The 12,166-nt window shown below is 48.1% G+C and overlaps 1 protein-coding gene across 1 annotated transcript in view; it reads left to right on the forward strand.

Moving 5' to 3' along the window:
• LOC149347225 (uncharacterized) overlaps positions 1 to 12,166 on the forward strand; it is a 30,690-nt gene that overhangs the window by 13,829 nt on the left and 4,695 nt on the right. Inside the window, exons 6-7 of the mRNA XM_089541526.1 lie at positions 4,796 to 4,953; positions 12,019 to 12,066. Of these exons, the coding sequence (XP_089397652.1) occupies positions 4,796 to 4,953; positions 12,019 to 12,066 (206 nt within the window). The remainder of the gene's footprint in view (positions 1 to 4,795; positions 4,954 to 12,018; positions 12,067 to 12,166) is intronic.

The following is a 12,166-nucleotide window of genomic DNA, read 5'->3' on the forward strand; positions in this document are numbered from 1 at the left end:
GATCTATTAAAATTGAAATCGCGAAAAATATCTACTTTAGGAAGCCACATTAAAAAAATCATTTAAATTTCCTATTTTCAACACTGGCCAAGTTTTATTGCTAAAGTGAACTGCTATATACAGATGAAAGAAGCCAACAGCCACATAAACCAAGGGGCACAGGGGATTTTTAATTTATTTATTTATTTTGTGGTGTTGATCAATTTTAGAATATTACTGAACATGTTAACGCTTAAAGCTAATTGATTAGAAAAGCAGAAGAAAAACAACCACTGTCGCCGGTGGGATCCGAACCCACGACCTCCGAATTACGCGTCCGGTGCTCAACCTCTGAGCTACGGCGACGGCTGTCAAATCTTCTGTTTTCGGGGGTATTTATGTTTACAAGTAACCTAACGTTGAGAGTGTTCATCAGCGCCACCCACGTTCATAAGCGGCGGACGTAGAACGTCCTGAGTTACCGCAGGTGTGACGTCGAACGTCATCGAACGGAGAGGGTGGAAGCTGCGTGAGAACCCTCTTATGCTTCCTATGGCGTCAAGGCTGCCAGAACCGAGGCCCTCGCTAAGCAATTGAGCAAACAAGCGAAGGGGATGAGGGGCTCGTTATAAATATGAAAGAAGCCAACAGCCACAGAAACCAAGGGGCACAGGAGATTTTTAATTAATTTATTTATTTTGTGGTGTTGATCAATTTTAGAATATTACTGAACATGTTATCGCTTAAAGCTTCTGCTTTTCTAATCAATAAGCTTTAAGCGATAACATGTTCAGTAATATTGTAAAATTGATCAACACCACAAAATAAATAAATAAATTAAAAATCCCCTGTGCCCCTTGGTTTCTGTGGCTGTTGGCTTCTTTCATATTTATAACGAGCCCCTCATTCCTCTTCGCTTGTTTGCTCAATTGCTTAGCGAGGGCCTCGGTTCTGGCAGTCTTGACGCCATAGGAAGCATAAGAGGGTTCTCACGCAGCTTCCACCCTCTCCGTTCGATGACGTTCTACGTCACACCTGCGGTAACTCAGGACGTTCTACGTCCGCCGCTTATGAACGTGGGTGGCGCTGATGAACACTCTCAACGTTAGGTTACTTGTAAACATAAATACCCCCGAAAACAGAAGATTTGACAGCCGTCGCCGTACCTCAGAGGTAGAGCACCGGACGCGTAATTCGGAGGTCGTGGGTTCGGATCCCACCGGCGACAGTGGTTGTTTTTTCTTCTGCTTTTCTATTCAATTAGCTTTAAGCGATAACATGTTCAGTAATATTCTAAAATTGATCAACACCACAAAATAAATAAATAAATTAAAAATCTCCTGTGCCCCTTGGTTTCTGTGGCTGTTGGCTTCTTTCATATTTATAACGAGCCCCTCATTCCCCTTCGCTTGTTTGCTCAATTGCTATATACAGAGTGGCACAAAATAGCTGCGGGCCCTCCGGGTGCTATTACCGCATGCTGACTAGAGTTTTCTCCCAGAAGCGGTAGGCACAAAAAAAGGTTTTTTTTTAGATTGGTTTGTAAATTTGCAGCTGATCTTTATCGTCACATGGAACTTGGAAAACAACTTATGCACTAGGCCTCTCAGGCAAGTTACTTTTGCATTGCGTGCTATTAAAAAATCTGTTACGATAAATTCAGTCTTCCATCTATTAAAAAAACTAAACCAAATAATGGCCCACTTTTAGGCAGCCAGGATATTTTCTGACGACTTGATAAAAAGAAGGTGAAGAAAAAATTCGGCCATTTTTTTACTCAGTCTATTTGAGAGGTGTTGTAGTGAAAAAAAACACGGCCATTTTTTTTTACTCCGTCAATTTGAGAGATATTGTGACAGTCGTTCTGCTAGGCACAAAAAGTCATGTGCGTACCAGTGGTAGTAACGCATGCTCGCTACAATTCTTGTTTAGAAGCGGAAGATATACAAAAGGTTTTGCCTTTACAATGGTGTGTAGAAGCGCCAACATGCATCACTACTCTAGAAGCGTAAACTATGCACTGGTATAAACCAGAGTCTGGAATGAACAGCAGTGCGGCTACCATCGTCTTTGAGCCGCACTACAATGTCCTAAACCTTTCCGGAAATGTGTTTCATAACCGTTGCGGTGGTTCAGCGATTAAGGCGCTCGTCTACTGCGCCGGAGTACCCGGGTTCGAACGCGACCGCGGCGGCCGCGTTACTATAGAGGCGAAACGCAAAAGGCACCCATGTGCTGAAGATGGCAGTGCACGTTAATGGTCCCCAGGTGATCAAAATTATTCCGGAGACCTCCACTACGGTACCTAGACCTTCATTTCTTCTTTCACCCGCTCCTTTATCTCTTCCGGCGCAGTTCGGGTGTCTACCGAGATATGTGAGACAGTTACTGCGCAATTTCCTTTCCTAAAAACCATATTTCTTTTCTTTTAATAAGCCCTCAGTGTTCATTTCGTTAATGTTCGGAACGTTGTAGACCGTGTTGAGTCTCAGAAAAGGAAAGGCACATAACTGGTTCCCTGGGTCAGTGAACAGCACAGTACCGTTCTTTGGTACGTGGCGGTGGTATCCACCTAGAAAAGCTGCTTTCGCACAATATTTCGTGCTTAGCAAAGCTAAAGCACCAGCGAATATTTGTTTTCCTTTTTAGTACATACATGAACCGTCATGGTGGCTCAGTGGTCAAGGCGCTCGTCGACTAAGCCGGAGTACCCGGGTTCGAACCCGACCGCGGTGGCCGCGTTTCGATGGAGGCGAAACGCAAAAAGCGCCCCTGAGGCCCCTGGGCTGTGCGATGTCAGTACGCGTTAAAAATCACCACGCGGACGAAAGTATTCCGGTGACCCCCACTATGGCACCCTTTTTTGCGGAAGGAACACTACGCTAGCTGTAAGCGATTTCGCGGAGCCCCGGAGAACCCCAACTGCTCATGCGCGGGGAGAGTGGGACGTCAGAGCAGCGCGGAGCCGCCGCCGCTTCCTCCGCTGCGCGGGTGACTCAGAGGTGCAGTCGCTGCTGCGATTGCTGCGCCGTTGCTTCCGCAATTCTATTCGGGATGGCCATTGGTCAAACCGCAGCAAATTTTTTCTTCGTTACTTCTTTCACTCCCGCCTTTATCCTTTCCCTTACCGGGCCGTTCTGGTGTCCACCGAGATGCTTGCTACAGCTTCTGAGCCATGTCCTTTCCTCAATAATCAATTTTAATTTTTTTTCTCTTGAAAGAGCGTTTGTTAGCTTTCCGGCGATAGGATAGGATAGGATACGATAGGATAACTTTATGTAGTTCTAGCACAAGTGCTTTTATGCGGTCAGATCAGTCCATCCGCAACGGTCGGCTGCCCCTATTCCAGCGCTCCGCTGGATGTTGCCGCCAGCTGAGCTCGCCGTACCAAGCAAATCTTGTCATCGCGACAGTCGCTGGAGAGCAGACCCTCCCATTGCTCCGCACTTGGGTTTGGTATAACTGGGACGACGTCGACTTTTTGATAAGCCCATGTTATGTGATACAGTGTAGGTTTTTCATGGCACCACGGACAATTGTGTGCGTGAATTTTACTTAGTGTGTTTAGATTTGAATATGACCCTGTTTGAAGTTGTCTCCATCTGACAGCCTCTTCTTTGTTTAAGGATGGGTGCAGTGGTGGGTACCGCACCCTCCTGCCTTTGTAGTTGTTGAGTATGGCCGAGTATTCCTGAGGTACTGGCAGGGATTCATGAAGGTCGTTGACTTTGGATGCTCGGTAGTTAGTATATCCTCGAGCTATCCTGTCCGCCTCTTGGTTTCCTGCCACCCTCGTGTGCCCCGGTACCCAGATGATCTTATGTTTGATCGGCTTGTGTGGTTCTGCATGTGTTTGTTGCGTCTTGCAGTTTGTACAAGATGTCAAAATGTATGAAAATAGCAACATCGAAATGTCGCGACTTATCAATTCAACACCCGAGTGATCGTGAAAATAATTTGTATTTCGGACGCCACTTAACGCTTTAAATTGCAAAGACAAAATGATATTACTACTTATCGCAAAATAAACTGTGCAGAAAAATGGCGGTCAACGTGCTACGCCGCTAAGTGTTTTGAGAAAAGTTATGGCTCCGTTCGCTGAATGGCAAAAACAAGACTGCTTGTTAGCGAGAAGAAGGATGCGAAATTCTCTTGAAACCAAGAAATTACTGCTAGGTGCAGATCCCACTTTTGGAAAAATGTTTCCATTTCGCCTAGTACACAATTGGGCACCTATTGTGTCAAAGGGTTAACACGGGACCTGCAATTGGCTTCTGCTAGGACAAAAATAACGACACTCACGCTACCTTCATCGCCACTGATGGACAGAACGCAGTCGGTATTTTCATTCATCCAGAATTTTTGTACCTTTAGTGAACAGGGCATTGATGTACTAGCCTAACGCAGCAACATGATAGATTACTGCCGCATTTGAAGCGTGATTGCATAGTATTCTCGAAAATGAAATTGACGACTTATTCTGCTTTTATTACAGTGAGACAGGCCTGCTAAGGTCTTTTCATGCTTCCAAACCTTTCACTCCATGAGGTTGCATGTGCAACGCTTTTATTTATTGCGAGAAGCCCTGCTGGTATATAAATACATAAGTCGATCTCGGTGCTGAAGCATAATGCTTTGAAAATTTTTGAAGAAGGAACAGGGTTTCTCTGCTAAACCAGTTTCGATTATCTTATTCGTGCGAAAATTCAAGAGGCCTCATTTTAATGACAAATCGGCGCTTTTTCGTATCGAAAGAAGTTACAAGTGTAAGTGTAAATGCATAATGTCACTGAATGCGCAACAATTACATTTCTAGACATTGTGATCCCAACGATAAAGGACCTCTGCAAGAGCTTCAATGCCGCAACAGTCGGCCTCATCACCTTATCATGCGACGTATTCAAGTTTAACAAGAACGCTGTTTGCGGCAAGCCCATCTTCCTCAGCTTCGAAACGACCACCCACTTTGCCAAAGTAAGACGCTGTCTTCTGCCTTTCTGTGGTGTGGAAAGAGGCAACGAAGCTGAGCTTATCTTCCTAGTGTAAGAGATAAAAAGCGGACGTGAACACAAAATAGGCCGCAAAAAATGAAGACCATAGTAAGTACTCCTAAAGAATGTGGTAATCATTGTGGGTTTTTTGCGCAAAAGACACGACACAAAGGAACGAGGTAGACAGGACAAGCGCTTGTCCTGTCTACCTCGTTCCTTTGTGTCGTGTCTTTTGCGCAAAAAACCCACAATGCTTAGGCACCAACTAGCCTGCAAAAACATACTCGCAATGTGGTAATCGCTCTAGCTCGTGTGCATCCTCTCTGTGCTGCCTAATATTTCAGGAGACTTTTTCGCTGGTTTCGTGGTAAGCACTACCAAAGAAGGCTTCTAACTTCTGTTGTTACAGTTGCTTACGCGAAGCGTGACACAAAAAGTGTTAGAAGCTAAGTAGGCGTCGATCTTATAATATTGACCGCATTTGCGCAGAGGCGATATAAGCGGTGGAAGCTTAAATATGTTGCGCAACACTGCAACCACCTGGAAGAACGTTACAGCAATACAATACTTAGACACACCTCGAAAAAACCGTGCGTGTCTAGTGGGTGGTGGTGAAAACATTTATTAAGAAGGGACAGGAGGTATGTTTGGATCAGCCCGTAGGGGACCGATTCTTACAAGCCCCAGGTGGAGGTCCCTAGTATGGGACCCCAGTGGCGGTGGCCGCCGCCCGGGCGCGCCCGACTAAGGCTTGTTAGGCCTGTAAGTCGTGGCAGCCGAGCAGGCGCCCAGTCCTCCCGGGTTGGGTTGGGGATGGGGACTAGCCGGAGTGTAGGGGCAGGCGCACTCCATGTGATAGGTGTCAGAAAACAACGCACTACAGTGCGGGCAGCTGCCGTTAAAGGAGGGGTCAAAATGTTTTAGCGCTGCCGGGCACAGCAATGTATTGGTGAGAAGGAGGAGAAGGAGCCGCTCATCCGCCTTCTTCAGGCCTTTACATGGGCGACGGTAAAGGCGATGAGTATAGTGATAGTAGGTCATAACATCTTTGAAGGTATAGATCGGATTAGGATGGAGTTCCTGATTGGGTGGGTAGGAGAAAACAGACCGGTGAGAGAGCGCGCGGGTGGCTGCGTCTGCTGCCTCGTTTCCTGCCAACCCTTGATGAGCAGGGGTTACGGTGGGCGGGGTCCGTACCCCGTATGCGATTTTGGTAGATTCGATAGGGTGGGAAGGGAGTGCAGCCTTGTTCGGCGTTCCTACAGGGCCCTCGCGAGTCGGTGGTTATGTATTTTGAGTCGGAATGTGTGCCCGCGAGAGCAATCGCGACCTCTTCTGCTTGCGTTGCAGTGCGGGCTCTGAAGGTGAGGCCGTTAACTGTGTTGCTGTTGTGAGCTACCGCGACCGTGTACCATCCCCCGTGGTGAGGACCGGAGGCGTCCATGTAGTATACACCTCTTATGTTGCCATAATGTCGGGCTAGGGCTTCCGCTCATGCCAGGCGCCGACCATTATGGTCTTCGTGTGACATGTTGGCTTGAAGAGGTCGCACATGGGGGGCACGTCTCTACGGTTCTGGGATGTGAAACCTGTCCTCTATGGGAGTGGTATGTTGGATATGGAGTCGAGCAAGAAGGCGGCGACCTGACTCCGTTAGCGACAAGAGCGTATACTGGTTTGTAAGGTGCGCCTCCTGGAGCTCCCGGAAAGTATTCGCCACCCCAAGGGCCATAAGCCGGCTGTTTGAAGTAGTGATGGGGAGGTCAAGGGCACCCTAATCATTTTGCGAAGGATGACCTCAAGCGCACCCTCCTCGTGTTTCCGTAGTTGGAGATAAGGAGTCGAAAGGAGAATCAGACTGGTTACAAAGGCGCTTGCCAGCCGCAAGGCACCATTACTTCGTAACCCCCCTGCCTTTGTTGGAAACCCGGCGGACCATACGGCCCACCTGGTCCCCCACCTTACGGTGTTGAGTTTGGCCAATGTAGTATCTGGCCGTCTGTGTTTGTAGATGTAGAGTCAAAGTGCTCGTATCTCGTCAGTTTCGTTATGGGACTACTCTAAAGAGAAAGAGAGATTTTAGCTGTGCACTTTTATGAGGGGCGGAGGTGCACAAATTCAGATTTTTGATAGGACCATTGAAGACCGCAGCGGTGGGCGTAGCGGTCTACTATCGTCGCCGCTGTTTGCAGGCTGGTTTCAATGTCCCCTGTGCTGCCCTGAGTGGCCCATAGGGTGATGTCACCGGCGTACAGGGCGTGCTGCACGCCGGCGACACCACTCAGCTGGGCCGACAGGTGCATCATAGCCAGATTGAAGAGCAGCGGAGAAAGTACAGCGCCGTGGGAGTTTCCCTGCGTGCGGAGTAGGTAAGGACCATGCTCTCAATCTTGGATGCGGATGTAGGATTCACGATCCATTAGAAATTGGCGTATGCATCGGTATGTGTTGAAGCCACAGTCGGTCTGGCTTAGATTAGTGAGTATGATCTCGTGTGTCACATCGTCAAATGCCTCTTTTAGATCCAAGGCGACTGCTACCCGGTCATTATGGGTACATTCGACGGGGTCAAATACTTCCCGATTGAGTCGCAGGAGGGCATCGTGTGCGGATCTGTGAATGCGCAGTCCGAACGTGGCGCTCGCAAAGACATGTTTGAGTTCAGGATATGTAAATAACCGATCCCGCACCATCGTCTCCATTAATTTGCCCACAGAAGAGGTGACAGAGATGGTGCGGAGGTCATCTGTGTCAATTGGTTTGCCTGCTTCAGGAATAAAAGTAACCAGAGCCGTATTCCAGGCGATTGGCAGCGGGGTGTCCCCGCGCCAAAATTGCACTCACGTATACAAGGAGGGCCTGGTATGACAAGTCGGGCAGGTTTGTCAAAAGCTTGACAGTTACCTTATCTCTTCCTGGTGCAGTGCCCCGTTTCATTTTGGCGAGAGCCGCCCGCAGATCATGGAGCTGGAGAGGTTTATCCAGCTCCGTGTTCTCTCTGCCTGCATAACAGTACGCAGATCCACGGGGGTCTTGGGCCATACACAGATAGTGGTCCCGAAGTTTCTCTGCCAGTTGATTCGTGTTGCTAGGGAAAGCATGCACGGCTGGCTGAAAATGTTTTTGTGGTTCGGTTCATGTTTGGGTTGGGTCGATTAGTGCACGAAAGAGACGAACGTGGTGCGGCTGGACATTTGTCGCGCGGCCTTGTTGCATCTATCAACACAGTAGGAGTCGGCGAGTTGGGCCGCGTACTCTGCAGCTCTCTGGGTAAGCTCGGCAATTCGAGATTTAAGCTTTCTATTGTGCTTCTGGCGTCGCCAACAGCGAACGAGGCTGCATCGGGTTTCCCAGAGGTGTAGACCGTGGTTATCCACGTCCGTGACCGCCTCTGAGAGCTGGATCTGAGTTTCTGTGAGCAAAAATGTGTGAGCAGCTGTTGGAGCCATGGTGAGTAGCCTTGCTCGGAAATGGGTGTATTATCAAGTGAGTTAAACTTTTGCCTGAATTTCGTCCATTCTGGGATACGGGCTTGTGATCTGAGACGCTTGAGGGGGCGTGTGCGTAGTGTAGTGTTAAGGATGCAGTGGTCGCTACCGAGGGTCTCCGCGGTGTTGAGCCAGTCTGCGTGTCGTATGTTGCGAGTGAAGGTTAAGTCCGGGCACGTATCCCATGTCAAGGAACTTCCCAGCCGGGTTGTGTAGACGGGGTCCGTGTGGAGGGTGAGTCCCAACGTGGACGCAAGCTCAGCCAGCTCACGTCCGCGTGACTCCTCCTTGCGATACCCCCACAGATGAATCGTTTTGCGGTATGTCAACTTCCTGCAGCAGAGTAACGAACTACCAGTCAAGAGGCGTCATCGACTAGACCAGTTTCCTCCTTTGCTACTCTGGCCACCGCCTGGCTAGACTTGATATGAAACATTACAAAGCATGAAATCGGCACGCGTGCCGTGTCTTCTCTTTCCCGAGCGGGCTCGAGCTGTGAGAATCGGCGAGCAGTGACACGTGGGCGGTGCGTAGAAGGTCACGCGATCCGTGCGCCACGCAGTGACGTATACAAGTAGGCGTTTCTACGCGCGTGCCAAAGACGGGGACCGAGATGTTCAAAGTTTGTTAAACACCAGTGCGGGAGGGAAACTGCTCTTTCTTAGTGCTGTAACACAATATGGCTATTATTAATGGACAACAACAAATCCGGAATTTCATTCCGGTCCAAAGTGCATTAGTTAAAAACCTGAAATTTGTTAGTACCATTACAGTTGATATGATTCACTTAATTTCTAATATTACACCTCCATCGAAATTCGACCGCCGTGATCCCGGCCGGGGCGGTCGAATTTTGATGGAGGCGTCATTTGACACGCACGGTGTACACATGCACAGTGCTTTACAGAGGTATCCAGGATGTTTTGACGTCTAGAAATGTCTGCTGACTGCTGTGCGGTGCCAACACGGTCGCCAGCTCACCTTGGCTGCGAGGATAAGCCACGTGATGTAAACCAAAGCCATAGGTATCCTCTGCTAGGTGGTGATAAGGCACCTGATGATAAGAGAATGGTACGGTTAGCCTTGTTACTTTCCGCAAAGACGGTACGCGCAAAGCTGCCTGCTCGGGGGCACAACATCTCTAACCATGCCTCTATACTCCTGCAAAGGCCAACTGGAGCCAGAGAATTCCATCCGAAGGCTCATGCACTGACCGTGATGAAGAATACATTTTCCCTAAGCCACGAATCTACCTCGCCATAAGTGTGCTAGTACTGCTGCTTGTGCTTGATCGGTGGCAGTGAGAGATGAGCTTAGTATTCAGTGGCAGTCACGAGTGGCGTGGTCACTGTGGTAACTGTTTCTGCAACCGGCTAGCCCTGATCAATCACCAATCCCTGTGGGTAAATGGTTCGAAGTTTTTATTTTTTTATGTATTGCTACGCAGGATTTATGCCCATCACATCTTGCTAGAACTGCGGTTGCAAGAAGTGCTGTGATCGCTCCAGAACACTAACAGAAACTATTGAATAAATTATCTAATCACTGGGCATGCAGTGTGTAATGCTTACGACGCAGGGAGTGCGAGGATTTTTTTAATTATCAAACGTGGCGTGTAAGGTCTGCCCAAACCAAGTTTTTTTTTTCTTTAATGCGATGTTGATTGCCTCAGGGCATAAAACTGTGCGTAATGATAGATGAGGGTGTCTAAATAAATGAGAAAAGGTTCGCCGATCTAATGAAATCGAGCAGTGAACGATGACGAGGTCCTTGTGTACAAGCGTTGTATGAAGCATTATTGTTTGGCGAAAGACCCGCTGCCACCAGGTGCCGAACCAAGTTGACAGGTGCCCAGCAAAATTTTCCAAACATGGAAGGCACGAAAACGTGTAGTTGCGTTGCAGTCCAAACGTGCAGCCAGGGATTGAAGATGGAGGCAGTGCACATACCTGTGCAACTTGTACATCGGTGCTCTGAACTTCAGGTGGCGCCTCCTGGAAACGAAGAAATTCCTTTTTTCTGTTTTTTCTGCTGCCAAAACCTCTGTGAGAACCAGTGCTGTCGGGAACAAATGAGCTGTGTACCATACGTTGCTTGTCGCTCACTGCTATTAGCAATCCCTAGAGCGTTTTCGCAGAGCAGGAGCGTCACAAATTGAAGGAAGCGCTGACAACAGGTTTCGAGACAAAACGGTCGCCTCCTCGCCTTCCTCTATGAAAGTGCTGCCGGAAAGCTACGGCGCAGTGACTGATGAGCATTATGGCACATAGCAAGTGTTTCTGGAAAGCGAGCCACTAACTTTCCAAAGTAGGTTTTTGGAGACGTTTTAGTAGAGGCGTTTTTTTTTGGCATAGTAGTACCAATAGTGCCGGACACCAGAAAAGACGCTAATGATAAGAGAGAGAGAGATAAAGAGGAAGAGCAAAGGCTGCGATATTGATGAGAAGGGTGTTCTGGGTGGCTACCCTGCACTGGGGAGGAGGGTTGAGGGGACTGAAAAGAGATAGGGAGAAGTTGCAAGAAGCACAGTCACAGTTTCTCACTCAAGCCAGTCAGTCGCTCATGATAACTAGGAAAGTAGTGTACTTGTCTGATCATTATAACTCGTACAGGCATGCGCTTAATTGCTATAGGAAACTCCGACTGTGACGGATAAGCGCCTAGTTGCTATTGGAAATTTGTAGCTCACTATTGGTAACCGCCGTAATTGTTTTTCTGGAATTTAGGAAACTCGATTAACCACGCAGCTGTGAATCAACAAATTGTGGCAATTTCTCTGGCAATTCCGAAATCGCGCACCTGCGGTGGTGCACACCGACGTCCATGAAATCGCGCCACTCTGTGGCATGCATGCCACGTGACCGTCTTTGTCCCAACTCGGATGATGCAACGGGGAGCTGCGAACACCGCAACACCGGTCGGGCAGAGATCATGATTCGTGTCTTTTCTGGTATCCGTGGCCACTGGTATTACGGTGACGCAGAAAGCGTTTCTCTACCTGACAAACCAATTTTTAAAATTTAGTGGTAGGCTTCCCTAAAACAACTGGTTTACGAAATGCCATGCTCAGCAGGAGCAGCTTTGAATTTTTCTTAGGAAAGACAAGCAAAAGTGGGAGTAAGACGCCCGCTGTTTTTAGAATTTTCCCAGTTGACAACTTTTGCGATGGAGGACTTTCTTTGTTCGTATAATACCCAGATCCGTGGTTCAATATCCAAGAATACAATAACAAGATGGTGATAGAAAAAGTCACCATGCCTCAAACAGATGAAAATTGCGCCTCTTAATTTTATGTACAGGCAATGAAAACTCTGACTTCTGCGTCGTAAGTGAGCGCTGCCGGCGGTAGAAAACAGAAAAACAAATAAAAAAGACCCTAGTCGTTATCTACGAGGTGTGGCACATCTGGGCAGACACTTGAGTAGGCAACTTCCTGCCGTTTCAATTGCATCCTGAAAAATATGTTGCACATTCCCGCCATGTTTCTCTGACATTTTGGGGTTACTGCTGACGACGCGCCAATTCAGCGTTTTTATCTGCCGTTTTTTTCCTCTTCAAAGTGCTTGGACGTCACTGCTCTGACTTGCGATGAAAACAAGCCAGTGGAAGTGAGTACCGGCTGATTGATTGTTATTCATGTATGTTGCAGATTTGAACCTCAAGAGCAAGAGAATACTTACACTTAGGACGTCCTCTTCGAGGTGCAAC

Source organism: Amblyomma mixtum, chromosome 4, assembly GCF_055824585.1.
Source record: "Amblyomma mixtum isolate Tamu chromosome 4, ASM5582458v1, whole genome shotgun sequence".
NCBI lineage: Eukaryota > Metazoa > Arthropoda > Arachnida > Ixodida > Ixodidae > Amblyomma > Amblyomma mixtum.